At 35.9% G+C, this 18,693-nt stretch overlaps 2 protein-coding genes across 3 annotated transcripts in view; one reads left to right on the top strand and one right to left on the bottom strand.

Annotated features, from left to right (window-relative positions):
- Positions 1-18,693, bottom strand: part of LOC132197249 (probable G-protein coupled receptor B0563.6) — a 67,414-nt gene that overhangs the window by 37,529 nt on the left and 11,192 nt on the right. The gene's annotated exons all lie outside the window — the stretch shown is intronic.
- LOC132197526 (peptidyl-alpha-hydroxyglycine alpha-amidating lyase 1-like) lies at positions 4,114-5,634 on the top strand. Its single transcript, XM_059620868.1, has 6 exons — positions 4,114-4,232; positions 4,294-4,387; positions 4,441-4,675; positions 4,730-5,019; positions 5,075-5,281; positions 5,335-5,634. The coding sequence occupies exons 1-6, from the start codon at positions 4,158-4,160 to the stop codon at positions 5,538-5,540; spliced, it is 1,107 nt and encodes a 368-aa protein (XP_059476851.1). The 5' UTR covers positions 4,114-4,157; the 3' UTR covers positions 5,541-5,634.

Here is an 18,693-nt window from a genome sequence, read left to right as displayed (position 1 = left end):
TTGAGATGAATCAGCAGAAAGGGGGACACGTGCGGCCAGATTTCGCCAGCCTCCAAATTTGCATAAACAGCAAGCAATCAATCACAGAGCTCGTTTGGAATGTTACCAGCGGCTGAGATTTTTGAATTGAACTTCTTATATTGTGCTTGTGTTTACTATTATAAGTTTCTTGTGACGAAAGTAACGAGCACTTTATCTACAGAGTGAGGGGCTATGAACTCTTGAAGAGTTATTTGGAAGAAAATTACATAAATATCTCATACGATAATCTTAGGAAGTATGAATCAGAGAGACGATTAATGTAATTTTCAATACAATAAGTAATAATTTCATAAGACTAATTTAAATTATCATTTCTATGATTCAAGTTGTAGATTTTATTACAATTCTAGCTGGATAGCTAATGCAATAAGAAATATAATTTTAATATTTAAAAACAATTTTGAGAGCAGGAAAGTAGCCTTTTCCGAGAGAGCTTGCACAAAGAAAATTAATTGATTTACTTATTATATTTTTATTTTGAAATATAATATTATGAAAGATATAGAATAGATTAAAGTGCTTTGATGAAAGTCTACGCTTCCTCAGCTCAAAGTGTATGTAAATTCTTGGTTGTAAAGTTTGGGTGTGAAGGTAGACTAATTTGTAAGTAATAATTATATTTAAAATATTTGTATTCAAGGTTTCCTGTAAAGCAATTTACAATCTAGCGATAAAATTTGCATCAATTGTTTTTAAATATTTATATAGCTAACACATAAATAAACATATATTTAGAGATTTAGATAAAATATCCAGAAATTAAAAAAAAAAATAAAAATAATATTTTTCGTAACAAATTTTTTAATTTTATTGTAAGATAAAATAGATGCTCTAAGCAAATTACGATCAGCAGCTTCCTAATTGTGTTTATAAAACCAACTCGTGAAGTACGAAGCTCTTTCAGTTTAGTACACTGTAAACTAGGAGTAATCAATCCATGTACAGAGGTGAATCAGCAGCCAGGTCATAATTAGCCCAGTTGCGCTTCTTGCGAACAAAGCCTCGTAAAACACACGAGAATGACAGAGCAGCGCCAAGAGGCGAAAAATGGCTGCCCTCTCCGGGTATGTCGTTTCCTTGCCTCCGGAATTAGGTTTGCGTTATTACACACCCCGGCTTTCCTCTGGGCGGCGAGTGGGGTGCGTCGTTTTATTTCGCGTCTCTTCTCACTAATGCAAAGAGAAACCGCACTAATTGTGTGTTTGCTATGATAATTAGAACGCGCGCGCGCCAGACATCCTCACGTGCAATTTCATTCCGAGAACAACTTCCGACATTGTCGCGTCTCTGCCGTTTTTAATAAGGAGAAAGACTGCTGTGTCTTTTTAATTAACCACGGATCTGCACCCTGCTTGCATAATATCTCCATATTGATTTTGCCGCGACTTACGCTAATTGGAAGATTTGGCGGCTTTCTTCTGACGTGATTAATTATCGGGAGAGCGACTTTAAGTTTTTGGTAAACATTAATCAGCACGATCGAAATGTACAGGAAAAACATGCTTGTTAATTTGCAACCATGGCAACGTGTTTTCTGTTGTTGCAAATTTAATGACTTGTTTTGGTTCTGATCTCTGATCAAATTAAATAATTAATATTTTATTCTAAAAATTATGAAATTACAAAAACATTGTGTGGAATTTAAATCAGAAGAACTTAGAAAATACTTAGAATTATTGATTTAAAATAACTTTCATTTATATTTTAAAAAAAATAACCCTATGAAACAATAATATTCCTACTTGCCTCACATTTTCAATTAAATTGCCTCTGTTTAATTGTCTATTTTTAACACTACTTTATGCAAAATATTATACAAATTCCGATAGTTGATGTGAATTCGATCTAATAAAAAAACTAACAAAGTCTATGAATAGCGGGAGGAAGACAATAGACTCGCAACTTTCCACCCACATATTTGCATTATTTCCTTTCATGCATCGAGCATTGTTCCCCAGATGCACTCTCTGTGCTGTAATTCCACGCCTAATTAGCAAGTCAATCCAGCGGCATTTTACGAGTTATGTAGGTCACGCGCCAACTTGCTGCAGAGGCAACGAAATAAATGATTCGCGAAAAGCACGACGTTTTCTTTGCTTTTGCTCTCCCCGGATTGAGCAGGGGAAGTGAAGTGCTTTTCAAAGACCTGCTGCTTTATTTATTTTGCTGCAGCTCGACAAGCGTGCAAAATACTACTGGGCTGTGTCATAACTGGTAAATTTTTTATGAAGTCCTTCAAAACCAAATTGAAAAAACTACGACGAATACGTTACGGCGCAGCCAAATGGAACACTAAAATTATAGTAGATAAATACAAACATGCTCTTTTAATCATTTGGGAGTAAAACTTGGAAAAATAAATTTTGATAGAATCGAAAGAATTTAATAATTCAGGAGGGAAAATAGGAACTATTGAGTAAAATTTGAAATGTCTGGCAATTTTTAATGTAGTTCAACATTTTTCTCTTTTTTTTTTAATTTCAAAGATAAAATAAAAACTTTTTAATTGAAAGAATTTTAATATTTTTTAATCTTTTTATGAAACAATTAACCTGTTGAAGACAAAGCAGATGTTAAATTAAATTTACCTGATTGTTTTTTTTTTAATCCTTATATTTTTCTTTATAAATATTTACCTTCAGTTCTCTGAAACTCATTAAATTTGGTAATGGAAGCGAAAGAGACAAAACAAACGAGGCTTAACCAGTCCACTTGGCTACACATTTTTGTTTGCACGTATGCAGAGTGAGAGGGCCATTAAACGTGGCTGGCGCTCCAACATATATATTTCAGAGAGCAAAACTTTCGGTTAACCGCTCATTAACGAGTATTCTACAGGATGAAAACCATTCCTAGCAAAACTTTACCAAGGATAATTATTGCAATAAACATCTCAACACAAAAAGCACAAATAAATTTTGTAAATTTTATAAAAAGCTTCAAATGGAATGCGGATGAAGGTATGCAACCGGGCCAACACCTTTGTATCACACACAGCCTAACGTCCCATAACGGCAGGAACATTAAAATTTTACGGCCAAAATATTTGTCCCTCGCACGGGAATAAAATGCAGGCATGCGTGTAAGAATTTCGCACAAACGCCGAGGGAATTTGGCCCGAGATTTTGCAGACTCATAAAGTGGCAGTCTGGGTGCCGGCCTGAGTGTGATTGATGAGCCTTCGTACTATCTCCTTCGATTTCCCAGAGCTGTGACAAAACATTGCTGAGAGTGATGGCACTCAATTAAAACTTAACTGTCCCCAAAGGAGGAACGGGCTACGCGGATATGGAAATTGGCAAAAATCAATTCATTCTTTTTGATGAATTGGGATCTGATACGCCTCAGCGACAGGCCTTTTTTCACAAAACTTTTAAGCAGATTAATCCTGGTCTGTTAGAGAGAATCAATGGTCCCGAGGGCTGTCAAAACTTTGGCATTTTGTGCGATAATATGAGGAACGTGCAGAATTTCTAGCATTACACCTCGTCAATTTCAGCTCGCAGCATTGTTTGCTTTTAATTAAAACTGGCATCTCACTCCAATTAAAACGCGGCTCACAATTTGTTTGGTAAACAAACATGAATTCCAACATGAATGTTTCTCTGACGGGGCGCGCAACTACATAAATTTCATGAAAAAATCTAGTCTGCCTGAAATGTATTTTTTAAATAGGAATAAAAGTATGCAGAGTGCATTTTTAATAATGAATTCCCGTCATGCTGGTGATAAATTATTTGAATTTTAATTATATTTTCTGTCAAACACGTATTTACAAAAAAAGGCGCACATGAAATATAAAAAAGTAAAATATAAAAAAAAGGCAAAGCAAAAAGCCAACTCTCAAAGGTATGTTTATCCTCAAATTCTCCCAAATTCCTCATTAAATCTTATCTCATTTTTAAAAGAATATTAAAAAACACTTAAATGTTTTAAGATAAATGGAGCAAGAAGGTAATGAGTGCGAAACAGTTGTACGTGTTTAATCAGTTGTGCGTGTTGATAGCGAGGCAGCAAAGCGGAAAGTAGTTTAAATAATAATTAAATGTTATCAGAATATTTCTACGACCTGTTCGCTCTTCATTGTTAGTTGTGCTGCTAGATCAAAGGTAGCAATGGCCATTGGTACATACATAGTTCTGGCCATCTTTTTACTTGGTAGAGGACATGCCAGAAACGCTTCCCCACATGTAAGGAATTAAATTTGAAAAAATTTATTTTGTATAAATCCATTTTTGATTTAAAATATAGATATCGCCATTTGAATCACAGCCTGGAAATGTGCCAGATAATCTTGACGACAATGATTTTCGAAATAACGGCCCAACTGCAGCTCCAATAAAAAGTTAATTAATTATATCTACCTTCTAAATCTATTTGCCACCATTTCCATTGTAGGCAACTACACAGAAGTGACTGGATGGCCGTCTGAACAGATTTCACTTGGTGAAATTTCAGCCGTATCTTTAGATAATTTTGGAAATGTGGTCATTTTTCATCGAGGAAATCGTACGTGGGATTACTACTTTGACAGCAATTATCAAAGGAAGAATGAAGGTCCAATTACGCAAAACACCATAATCACGTATGACCCTGATTCAGGTCGCATCATTCACCGATGGGGTGCAAATTTGTATATTTTAAATTTTGTCTAAATTCTGGTTTCTAAGATATTTTTATTTGAAAGATTCTTCATGCCTCACGGTTTGACAGTGGACGAAAAGGGTAATATTTTCGTGACTGACGTTGCGTTGAACCAGGTTTTCAAGTTCCCACCCAGGGGTCGCCAGGGAAGGCCGTCGATGGTTCTGGGTGAAAGGTTTGTAGAAGGAAATGACAAAAAGCATTTTTGCAAACCGACTGCAGTGGCTGTGGCCAAGTCGGGCGACTTCTTTGTGGCCGATGGCTATTGCAACAAACGTGTCATCAAGTTCAATTCAAAGGGAGAATTTATTTTCCTGTTGGGCCAAAATCCAAGTAATTTTTAGTAAATAAAAAGAAAGAAAAAATCAATATTAAACCAATACTTTAGACATGGTCGTCAAAAGTCCGGCTCCAACTGATTTTAATATTCCACATGCCTTGGCTCTGGCCGAGGACAAAAACCGTGTGTGCGTAGCTGACCGGGAAAATGGAAGGATCCAATGCTTTACGATCGATAGTGGTATCTTTGTAAGTCAATTTGCCCCAAGTGAATTTGGAAAACGAGTTTACAGCGTTGCCTACACTCCCTCTCAAAGTACCGAATTAAGTATTTAAAGTTTATAAGATTAAATTTTATTTCAAAAACAGGCGGAATGCTTTTTGCTGTCAACGGAAGAGACGATATTGTTCCTGTCCGCGGCTTTGCTATTGGTTTCACCAATCAACAAGTGACAGCAAACTTTGGAAATTTAAAGCAACCACATGATGTTGCTGTGTCACTTGACGGTCGTGATGTTTTCATTGTTGAACTTGACCCGCAGAAAATAACTAAATTTGTCGACCGCAAACTTTAAAAATAAAATGATAATCTTCTTTTTATGTAAATGCGATATATATCTCAAATATTGCAAATTTTCTGTAGTAAAATTTCAAGCGTTTAAAAGTAAATGTTAATTTTTTTTTTAATTTTACTATACCCATTTTTAATTAAAATGTACAAAAAGAGTGGAATTTTCCCAGTGATATCTGAGCATCCGGTATCTGCACGAGGGATTTATTCAATGCAGTTTTTAAATATTTGATGTAGCTGAGGTGACAGAGTGGTCTGTGATTGATGAGTGGTCCTCGGTTTTGTCAGAATTTTTACCAGCAGCAAGATGTCTGCTATCTTTGTTTGCTTTAAAATAATTGAATAATCCATTTTTTAGTCACAGTTATTAGTTTTTCTGAAATTTTTTTTTGAAAAATGTCTCTTTCCTTGTTATTATATTTGTGTAATAAAATTGACAAAACTCGCATTTACAAGGAAGATCATTTTCCTCCTACAAAAATGAACTCAATATTCAATTTTGAGCAATAATAAATAAATTTGTTCTCTGCAAAACAACATTGCTGCCTTTCACGAGACTCGCTTTGACGCACATAATGCTAATGTAATAAAACGCTGTTTACAACACAACAGCAAACGGAAAGCATACGTAATGCCACGCAGTGAGAAACACAACAAAACTTCTTTCCAGAGGAACACACAAGCACCGTAATTCGTATTTTCCGAGAAGGGAAAAGATAAGGAGCCGCAACTTCTCGCACTCTTTTTTACTGAGTAACAAAGAGTGGTAAAAATAAATTCTTTAGACATGCACGTCGACGTTTTTTGTGTTTTCTTTTGGCTGGTTAGTACACAGCCGGGAGCGTTTTGCAGCCACCGTTTAATTCCATTCTGGCAGCGTAGTGGCCACTCGACGTGACGCGTGCATTTAATAACTTGTTGCCCCAGGGACCCGGTCTGGGCAGAAAAGAAGTGAAGCGTTGCCAAGTTGCTATATAATCTTTCCTTTTATTAACGCGATCAATCTAAATGAACAAGGCGTGGGCAAAGTGTTGAAAAAAGTAAATAAATTTATCGGCCGGTGTGTGTGTGTGTAACCGACGTCGTAGCATCGGACGTCCCTCCGGGGAAAAAGTGGGGCTGCGTGTCGGGCGATTAATCAACGTTGAGCAAGAAGTGCAGCGAACGACCCTGCTTTTGCTGATGCGCCACACGGGACGTTTCGTTCAGGTGCTCCCGAGGAGACACTCTAAATCACTTGCTGTTCTCCGCAAATAATCAAATATAATGTATAATATCGCTTGAGATTGCGTTGTGAGTTATGTGGTATTATTCTCGTCGCGGAAAACGGATTCACCGCAATGCACCGATGCGTGAAGAGATATTTCGCCACGGGCTTTACAACGTCTATTGCAATATCAATAATTGAAAGATAAATCTACAATGCATCCTGAATTTCACACATTTTTTTATGCAAAATTTAATGGAAATATTTTGGTTAGTTAAAATTACAGTTTGCCATTTATTATCATTTATAAAGTAAGGACCTATAAAATTGAAAGTTTTCCATAATTCATTAAGTCTATTTATCTTAACACACTTGTGGGAGCATAAGTATTTTTACATAAACATTATCTAGACGAAGTAATTCAGTAAAAATATTTTTCTTTTTTATTAGAATTTGTTATTCTTCTTTTCTTCATGTCTTTAAATAAGCATCAGAAATAATATAATTTGCCTAATTAAATTGTGTCTAATACTAACTTGAATTGATTTCCAATAATTCATTTTAATGAAACTTTCTAGAAAAAAACTTGAAAACATGTGGGGTTTATGAGGACCCTTTGGAATTATAATATTAAATTCATCACGATGAATAAATCAATTTTCAGGATGTAATAAATTTGTCTGGAAACGATGGCGTCAAGTTAACCAGCTGGCCAAAAAGCAAAACACGTAAAATAAATTTCGCAGCAAATGTTTATACACGTGCTAAATTAACAACTCTTCCAGGAAGGACGGAAACGAACAGCGATTTTATAGCGCGCAATCTGTTGTGCGATTTTTCGCGACCCATTGTTGCACCCATTACGCGCCGCGCCCCATAAACAGCGTCGCCTTTTATGGCATCCGACTGGCTGAAAGTGCTTTTTGTCAATTTTATTGCACCATCTCGCTAGGTGCAATGCAGACACCGTTGGCGATTCTGAAAAAAGAGACAGTCCACTGAGAGGTCGCTGACCTGGCTAACGCGTCTTTAAATCACCACTTTTGGATGCACGCCTCACATAAAAAGTGATAAAGTTAGTTGCAGAAGCTGAATCGTAAATCAAGTGGAATTTTATTGGCTCCTTTGGCGAGGAGTATGAAGACCGCAGACACACTTAATAATTTCCACGCTTAATCTTCGGAGAGCTAGATTGGCTGGAGAAAAGTTCGAAAGTTGTCGATTTATGCAATAAATAACTTCAATTGCATGCTGCTTTTGTCTAGCGTGGGTATTTTTTTGTTCCCAAACTATCCAGGCCAGTATCAATTTTCATTTTCGCAATAGAACTTCTCGGGTTGCGAGCAAAAAAATAAAGATTGCCCCATTTGCTAAGGTAATGTGCAATTTGTCAAGCGTGTTCAATAACGTCGCAGTTTATCAACGGCGGTTTTCCTAGTGCTTCGGGCTAAGAGAATGCTCGTTTAGAATATGCATCAAAGTGCTGGTTGCAGTGGAAATCAGGGGCAAAATCTTGTGCTTCTCAGTTATATTATCTAGGTCTCAACCACAATGGAAATACAACGAATAGCAAACAAGTGTTAACTTAGCTAGAAAAATAATTAATTTATTTGTGCAGACTATTGATTTACTCCAGTTTAATTAAAAGAAACAGAGGATATCAAAAAACTTATTTATTATTTCACTTTATAATCGAAACTATGCATATGATTACCTATGATTTAAAATTAATTTTATATTTGATATATTTATAATTATTGTTATCTTGATAATGGGACTATCTTTGAAGTTAATTATTACAAATTTTGGATTACTATGATTTCATCATATAATTTTTAATTTAAATACGATGTAATAATTAACTTCTTAAAACTTTTACAAAAATAATTAATTTAAAAATTCACTAAAAGAAATGGAATTATTATTCAAAATTGCTAATGAAAAGTTTTAAAAATTGATTGATAAATTCTTAAAAAACAATTTTTTTAAACTTTGTTTATAATAATAGCAATCACCGCGCTATCTGCCATTAAAAACTTTTAAAATTGGCCGTTGTGCATATAATTTTGTTAATATTTGTCAAACTAACTAAGCAAAAAATTTTTTAAATTGAATTTAAGCATTTTGACGTGTGCAAATAAACAACAATGTAATAATAACAATAAAAAAAGTAATACTTTATCATATTTGATCAAAATGCATATTTTGATAACAAAGAGCTACTTCTTAATCAATTTTTTATAACAATGGGGTAAAAATTTAAAATTTTTTCCAATAATTGTAAAAATTGGTGTCTCTCTTTGGAAAGACTTTTTTGATTATATACGAATAATGAGAACTGAAACATAATAAAAGTTTATTTCAATTTCCGTAATCTCGCATTGTCATTGTCAGCGTTAATTGCGGTGGAAACTGTCACTTATCGTGCTCCATCCAATTAACCATAATTCACTTCAGCTCGATCGCCACCGCACAGAAATTCCCTCTTGGCTAAATTGGCGTAAGATGCTGCCGCGAATAGTGCGAAGGCGAACAGGAAGAAGTGATTTACGAGCGTCTCGACTTATTTTTGTCACATGCAATAAAAAGATATCCCGGCGACGTTCGCACTGCGCGACATCGACATGTTGCAGAGAATTGGGTCGCGCAACTACTCCATTCATTAATGGCGAGCGCGGTTGACCTACCGCAAGTCCCTCGCACACACACTCTCGGCCGAAGGTCTATTATAGAGATGCGTATCTCTGTGTGCGAGTGGAGGGTACGTGTGCTCACAGCACCGCATAATGTCATGCCACAGGGGTGGCTGCCTTTGCTAATTGCATTGTGCAAGAAAATTGAAAATTTTAATTTATAAAATCACTGAAAATTTTCAAAATCCCTAAACCGGGTATTATAATATACGTTAAAATAAACTTATCCTTCAATTTTTATTTCAAATAGATCTAGATGTTTTTAAAAATTAATACTGACATTTGCATGGCTGGAGTATTCAAATTCTGGAGACAATTATAGAATATGAGCTCTATTAGTATAAATTGTTGTTGTTTCATATAATATTTGTAATTTTGCATTTTGATTTAATACCACAATTAATCCAAGTGAATAACAGAAAATTTGGAAAAATATCTACAAAATCAAATAAAAATTTCACTACACACCTTGCAGAAAAATATGCAAAAATTGAAATGCCTGATGTGTAAAAATTAAAATCAAACAATATAAATGGGACCGATATAAAAGCCTTCTTGATTTTGTGAATCTAGAAATTTCTTGCCTTAAAACTTTTTATTTAAAATTTGCTCTAGGCTTGATTTTTGAAGGGTCTTGGGTTGAAAAAATTACTACTTCTGCTTTTTATTCCAAGATTAGTAATAATGGAATGATCTTCCACCCACTATGTATTGCACCTTTTGTCTGCTATGGCAGTCAGCAAATCTTTTGCCTTTTCCTACGGTCTTGAGCTGCCTATTTTGAAAGGGCCATTTTTCTACCAGGATTATCTTTTGCTTTCGCTTCTAAAAATACACTCTACTCTATACAAGCCATTTGTAGAATACAGAGCCGGTCATTTATTATTTCGGATTTCGGACACACTGTGACGTTGGTTTGAAATCTACCGGAGCAAATCGTCCGTGTGTCACCGGCTTTTTGTACTCTCTTTTTTCGCAAGTCATACTCATTCGTGCAAATCCCATCGGACTTTCCCTGCTGCATCTCGTGCGAGTGACACACGAGCTGAGAGCATTTTTCAAAGCTTCTGACCTTTCTTCCGCACGCGCTAGTTGAATTGGTGTCGGAGAAAAATGACACGCTCCACGAGATGTGCATACTTTCTTTCTTTCCTTTTTGCAATCTTCGTTGATTGTTCTGCTAGCCAGGTGATATCCCCTCCTTTTTTATGCATCACGGGCTGCAGCTTTATTTCGTCATAGACAGGAACTGCAGATGGTCGCTCGTCTTCCCTTTCTTGATGAAAGTTTGCACTTGATTGTGTCACTCAAGAAGATTGGCTGGTTCTATGGTCTGCTTCCGTTAGTCGGCAAGAACAGCGGAGAGAATTTTTTTTTTTATTGAAATATTTTTCTTTTTCATTGATTTTTTTCATCTCGAATATCCTCAGGAAGAGAGTCGCGACCAGAAAGAAGAACTGGCTTTTTCTTTCTCTCTTTCTTTTTCACAAATATGAGCATTACACAGGTATCTTGCCGGTCAGATTGGATTACGTGGGAGATGTCCTTTCAGCGCTCTGATGCATTATTGATGAGCAAAGTAAAAACTTTACCGTAACACAGAAAAGGTACGGATGGATTTAGAACTATAATCTGCCAGAAAACAGACGCTCTCTAAAGAAAGGAAAAAGGTTAGATTAATGAGATAATCAACAAACCAAACTGATTATTTTGAAGCAGAAACAAAGAAAAACAATTTATGCGTAGTTATAATTTGCTAAAAAAAGGGAAGAGAGAAATATCATAAAGTAAAAAAAATTATCAATAATGATATTAAAATTTTTACATAAGTAATGTTGTGATTTAATTTTAGCACTTTAAATATGAACTAAACAAGTAGCCAAATTATGCTTAGAAGTTCATGCAGGAAAAGGTTTAAAGGAATATCGTAAATGGATTTCCTGTATGCTAAAAGTGAATTTCATGCGAAAAAAAATACCCAGAAATAATTTATTTTTAATTAAATTAATCTGGAAAAAAAATACAAAATCTTGTTAATAATTAAAGAAAAATATACTAATGATCTTTTTTAAATTTTTTTTTTATTTCATATAGAGGCAGAATATTTTAGTTTTGTTTCCTTTAACTGTGTTCATTCTATAGTTGAAAAAAGTAAATGAAAGCTGCCATATAAGAACATAGCTTTAATGGCGCTTTAAAGCTTCACTGTGATACATTCGACAAAAGCAGTATACAGGCAAGACTGATCTGATAATTAACTTTTATGTAAGGTGCATCTCTCTGCAGCGGTCAAGCTATAAAATGTGTCCGCTGCACAAAAGTCGGAAATAAATCTCTGTGTTGTCGGCCGTAAAACATGAAAGCACATCGCCATTAAGAGCTAATAATTCAAACTCAGCCTGCTTCCGTCTTATCGCCATTTTCGCCGAGCAGAAGGTGGTAAAAGGTTGCAATGTGCTCGACAAGAAGACGCATTATTTAGGTCAGCGCGCGTCATTCTCACGCGCCGAAAGGGAGATCGAAGCGAAATTCACAAGATTGTTTGCAGTCGGCTTACTGATTTGATTGAACGGAGTTTTGCAGCGAGCGAACAATCGAGGCCGTTCTGCTTTATTGTTTTGGCGAAAATTGAAAGGATCTCGTCTGTTGCACCCAGATGCCGGTAAAAATGAAATTGGCTTGGTGCGGTAATTTCGCTACCAAGCCTCCAATCGCGCAAACACGTTCCTTTTCTCCCCCGAAAATTTTCTCGTCAGGGAACTCTGGGGGATTTTGCTTGACGGAAAAAATTAAGGCCAACCGTTTCCCGTTGGTGAACCGCAAGAGCCTCCAACTCACTCACTTTTGGCAGAAAAATTCATAACAGGAGGCTCAAAATTATTCAAGGAAGCTGCATTTTTAGTTGAACACAATTGAAGATAATAAACGAGAAAGAGAGGCATGTTTTCGTTTCCTTTGGACTTTCAAAGAAGCTGCACAAATAATATTTGACTTTATTTTGCACTAGAGTATTAAATTAATTATTATTTAAATAGTTAAATGTGTTCTGAATGATTTAGAACATTAAAAGGGATTGAAACCAGAGCGGTTTTTAATTCCTGCATGAAATATTGTATAATATATCAATTTAAATATATCTATTTGCCATTGGAGAAAAGATTTCATAAAATATCAACGTACATGAAAATTTATTAGGTTGAATGTTGATATTTGTTTATTTCACCATATCGTTCACTTCCTTTTTTTGACAACTAAGATTTTTCATTAAATACAAAAATAAGAAATAACAAAACTTTTCGTCGCTTATTCTTTACAACCGTAAAAATAATTCCTGTTTTTTTCTAGAAAGCTGGCCTTTGAATTAAACATAGCAACGTGCGTCTTCCGCTCTCCAAAACTTTGCAAACAAAGTGTACGCAGATGCGTGTCTTGTGGATAAACTTTTACGCATTAACCGTTGTACATGTACTCTCATCAAAACTTTTGCTCATTTTCCTTTTGTCACATAAAAACACAAGACTGTAATTTACATGGAGCACACATGAGCATCATCATTTTAAAATACAATCAACTTGCGGCTGATGTGTAATTAATCACCAATGCATTAGTGGCTCTTCTGAATTTGAAACTCGGCCAGCCGCGCGAATGGCCGGGATTGTATAAAAAGTGGACACAAAGACCCAAGTTCTCAACGCGCGGCCTTTTAAACTGTCAAATGATTAATGAGGTCAAACGTGAGTTTGACCTGTGTCTGCTACTCTGCCGAGAGAACTTGGTGAGATGAGAAAGGGGATTTTAGGTGCGAGCGCGGCACCGAAAGCCGCAACAAGATTAGCAAGGGAATTCGCGCGCGCGGTGAAATTAGCAGGATTAAGAAAAGACGTGGTGGAAAGAGCGGCCCCTTTCACAATATCGAGCTCAATCAGCCTGCAGGGGTGCCGAAATCAGGGGCGTCGAATTTATATTTAAATTTCCTGCATGTGCCAAATTATATACAGACTCGGAAAATTCAACCCTTTTAGAGAAGAAGGAGCACAAGCAGCATCAATGGTACGGGAATTTGCATACGAAAAATTATGATGTTATATAGAACATAATTCTGTATAATATCAAAAAAAATTAGGTGATTAAAACATGTAAATCCAATCTTTATTGTTTATTTTTGTGCAATTATTTAGTTGAATAATAAGTTGAAATAGTTACCTATGTTAGATAGGTTCATAGTAAAAACTTAATAATTAATTTTTTTACAATAGGTAAAAATTTTGCTAAAGGATTAATTAATGCCGATTTATTGGCTATTTTTAATAATTTTTCCTTAATTTGATTAAAAAATTTAAATAAACTTCTGTCGTTACTTTTGTCTTTTTCCTAAAATAATTGAAAGAAAAAAAATAATGTTTAAAAACGTATTGTGTTTTTTTCTATTTACCAAAAGAATATTTCTTTAAACTGTGCCACGTAAATAATAAAGAATTATACTGAACATGTCTACCCATATAATTATAAATTATGGTTATGGTTTATATTGGTTTTAATAAAGCATTTGATTAAGCAGTCCGAACATCACATTAGCTGGGTAACCGAAAATTCGGCGCTCCTATCGGCTCAATCGACAATTATTGCAAAAATCGGTGTTGGGCTTTCTCTGCGCTTTCTCAATTTTGAACCAGAGACACAGTCTCGGAACAACAACAATGAAATGAAAAACCTCCACAGGAACACAAACGCGAGAGGGGCCACGTGTGCCACCGGGCCGATGCGACACGGCAAACGAAATGAGCCTGGCACGCGTGTAACAAAATTATATTCGTGATTTTACCCTACCTTTGGGGCATGGCGATAATCCCTGGTCCCTGGTCCGATTGAGGTCACCCGCAGGTCGGCGAAGTCCTCCGTCGGCTCAAATTCAGCGAGATTCAGGCCGCCTAAGCACCGAGAGCGACTTTCCTTCTTATGGGCTGGCATGGCCAGGGCATGGCATCGCTGCCCTGCACACACAACACATGAACTGAACACATTTTCCCTCCCCTCCATCCTGCTGGCGATGGCTGCTGCTGCTGCCTGAAGACCAGAGTACCAGAGTGAACAAGTCAGGACAGGAATGGGTAGACATGTTTAGCGAGAGGCAGGCAGAAAAAAAAATATATAAAACAAAAGTCGCCAGTCGTCTCTCCTGAGTTGCCGGTGCCTGATCAGCAGCCGTGGCCCATTATCTCGCCGAATTTGAGCCGGCGGAGATTTCGCCAACCTGCGGAGGACCCCAACTGGACCAGAGTCTATCGGACTTGCTCCCAAGGTAGGATAAAACATAATTATTAATTTTCTTTGAATTGATTTATTATAAACGCGCGCCGGGCTATTTTTTTCTGCCTTCTGGCAAAGTTGAGTTGGAAACTCTTCGTAAATATTCCAATTATAATAATTATTTTTAAAAGACACGTACTGCCGACCTGCCCTATTTATCCCGGAACCTGTATTGCCCCTATCGCGCTTCTGCCTGCCGAGGCTTCATTGTTGCAGTTTGTAGTTATTGTTGTTCCAAGACTGCGTTTCTCTGGTTCAAAATTGAGCGGGCCAACATGGCGAAAGAGCAGAGACAGAGAAAGTCCAACGCCGATTTTTTTGATGCCGATTGAACAGATACGAGCGCCGAATTTTCGGACACACAGCAAAATGTGATGCTCGGACTTCTAAATCAAATACGTTAAAAGTTAAAACATTAAAAAAAATAACTTCAGGGACTCTTTATTAATGATTATTAAAAAAATCTTAAATATGTAGATTGTAAAAATTGTTGCTCAGGCAAATTAGTTCTCATTCTCTTAATCTTGCTTATTTTTATAGCCGATCTTGTTTCAATATCATTTTTGCGCTATTATTCGGTGAAAGTTGGAGCAGTAACATGAGAGTGGCAAAAATACGCAGTGACAAGATATGAAAGTGGAAAAGCACTTGGCACTATAGAGAGTAGCCGTTTGCATGATTCATGACCATTTCCCAGCTTCCTGCTTTGCAAATGTCGATGGTTCTGCACTGGCCGCACTGTGAATTATTCATACCCAGGGGAAGTGCTTGTGAGTGCAATGAGCTGCAGTTCACTTTTGTATTGTTTTTTTCCCTTGCAGAAAAAAGTTGTAACAAAGCTTTCTCGACTTATTTAAACATTTATGATGTTTTGGGGAAAAAGAAGCAAGAGGTAAATAAGCAAAATTAATAATTTAATTTATCTTTTTCCCTCCGGCTGTAAAAGAAGTCATAAGCTGGTCGTAAGTCACACAAAAATACTTTAAAAGTTTAAAAAAAATATGCATAATTATTGAATTATACTTTCAAATAATTTTTTATTCATGTATCACCGGGCATTCTTTCAATATGAAAAAAAATTTAATCAAAATAACCATAAATAATTTCAAAACAATTATATTGTCTTAATAAAAATGAATGAAGAGAAAATCTTGGCACACACAAAATGTAGTAAAAATTGCAAAACTGATCGTTTAAATTTTGACTATGTCTGTTTTGAAATTTAGCCGAATTTTCAATTTTCAACTTAAATTGGGAAAACTTATGAACACAAAAGTTTCCACTTTTCATCTTCCTGTTTCTGATAAATTTCAATAATCTCTCTAGGGTCTGGGATTCATTAAATGGATTCCCAAAAACCATCCAACTCAATTAAAAACAGAGCGAACAAAAAATATTCATTGGTGCTGACTATGGTGGCGCGAAACCAGGCAGTCGAGAGAAACCACTTCAGAGTGTTTTTTCGGCTCACAGAGAGAAAAATCACTCCACGTTCACAGCATCCGCCCGTCCCTTCTTTGCCTCTGCCGTGATTTTGGCCAGTCCCTTGTTATTCTTCGCGCGCCCCTTTCACCACCGTTATGAAAGAAAAAAATAAATTTTCGTATACAGCGAGTCGAAGTGCTCCTTTTTGCAGTGGTGTGTCTTTGTAAGCTGCGAGTCCGACAGTGATGAAATCAGCACCACTTCACGAGCAGACAAATTATGTGGTTTCATCAATCAACGTCGGCCCCGAACTGCCCATTCACTGCCCGTCGGCAATATGCTCAGCCGCGTTTTTGCTGTTGTGTGGAAAGGGATGAAATTATCGCGATTCTGGTCTTTAGCAACGCGTCAAAATGGACGCACTGTTTTTTTCCCTACCAGGAAAACCGCATTATTGCACACTGATGAGCTATCAAGTTATCCCGCATTAATTAATCACAGAGCTATTAATCAGGGAAATTAGTCATTATCGTTCGTTTTGCTGCAAAATAGAAATTTTGTGAGCTTCACAATAAGGTTTTTATTACAATTTAAAGCAATGCTGAATAATTATCTAAAATATAATTTAATTTGAAGGGACTGCGATTTTATCAGTTGAATTGAAACATAAATTAACTGCATTCAAACGATAAATTATTTGCATCAGGTGCTAATTATCAATAAATTACTTTCTGTGTCTTTGAAGTCTGTATTTTGCTGATTTTTGTTTCTTGGCATTTATATCATAAATTTAGAACGAGTAATGACAATATTTAGCATTGAACTTAAAACTAATCCAAATTTTTTTATGCTAATTAATTAAAAATTAAATAAATTTGAAATAATATTTCGTTGTTACATTTAATTATTTTCTTACACTATGAAAGGTAGTATTATTTTATGTTATCCTTATGATCATAATGAATTTTACATTTCAAACGAACGCTACGTATTAAGGATTAATTATCACCCCTGCGTGCTGGAAAAGATTATATTGCAGCCGGGGTAACTGCAGCAGTAAAACGCACGCGCTCCTCTCTCCGCTCTGCAGGCAGTAATAAAATTTCAAGTAACCACTTGAACTTTGTCCCCGGCAACTGCGTGCTCTCTGCAGCGAAAATAATGTGTGCCAGTTTAGCAAACAGTCGGTAGAGATTCAGACTTCACCCCTGACACTGAGCTTATTACATAAAACTCAAACCTGGCAGACGATTAATAGTCTGCAACTGAAATTATTCTTAAAGATTAGACCCCAAACAGTAGGTCGTAAAACTTATAAAAAGGAGGACAAATTAAAAATAACAATTCTAACAAATTTGCTTTGCATTTATTTAAGTGAATGGAAAAATATTTAGATAAATAGTTATTAATTTTCCTTTTCCTGAGGGGGATTTAAAGAATAGAAAAATTTATGCAACTTTTGTAAATAGATATCTCATTATTTATATCAAATTAAGAAATCATGAACATTACTGAATTTTGTAATTAATTAAATATAATTATATCCTCAAATATTGTCATTTTTTTCCTCTGATTTATATTTCTTGTGATACATTCAATCAAAAGGCCTTCCTGGAGGCTGCAAAATGTATTATACTGAGAGTATCTTTACTCATTTCAGCATCAAAATTGTTTATTGTGTCAAAAACGGGTCACAGACCCCGGACGTTCTCGCAAGCTGGAATTCCTTATCCGTGCATCCGTGGCCTGGTTTTTATTGTTGGCCGAATAAACATCATAAAACAAAATCTCAGTCGAGACGGATGGCTCACTTTTTACGATGTGTTTTCCACGCATCTCATTTCTGGTGTACGTGCACTTTCGCATGTATGTATTTATCTGTTGGAATTGAGAGGCCCTGGAAACGCGATATGTAATTTTTATTTCCCCTTCTTTTAGGCACAATATATATGTTTTCTGTTGAACATAAAGGCAAGTTTTTGTGCTATATCCCTTTCTTTTTGAGGATTCAGCACAAAATGAGGCAACTGCGCAATTCGCAGATGAAAGCTTCTCGGCTGTCAAGCTATATAATTTTGATGGTTGCGTGGGCGGCCAAAATTAGAGACTGGAAAGTGACAATTAGCAAATTAATGTGAGCACCATGATTTAGAGTGAACCATCCGTTTTAGCAAATTAGTGGATTTATAGTTTTCAGACGACCGAACTTTCCCTCAATGTTCTTAGTTTTGAAATACAACACTTTGACACAAAGAGAAATACAGGCCACAGGAAAAGCGGCTATTTATAGCCCAAGACAAATCAGACTAATTAATTTGGGCTGATCATATTTCATTATCTTTAGTGGATGATAAATCCCTCGCTGCTAGCAAATTTCATGCTTTGTGGCAGCTTGCAGCTCTATCAAGTAATTGAAATCAAAAGCTATTTTTTTTTTCACTCACTATAAACTAGCAATGTCATAATTCCAGGATTCCTTTAATTTAGAAACAGGAAAAGAAAGGTGTGTTATATATTAAACTGGA

The sequence above is a fragment of the Neocloeon triangulifer genome, unplaced genomic scaffold (genome assembly GCF_031216515.1).
Source record: "Neocloeon triangulifer isolate White Clay Creek 2 clone unplaced genomic scaffold, ASM3121651v1 ptg000012l, whole genome shotgun sequence".
In the NCBI taxonomy this organism is placed as follows: Eukaryota; Metazoa; Arthropoda; class Insecta; order Ephemeroptera; family Baetidae; genus Neocloeon; species Neocloeon triangulifer.
Note: the sequence above shows the minus strand (reverse complement) of the source record. Positions and strands in the feature narration are given on the sequence as shown.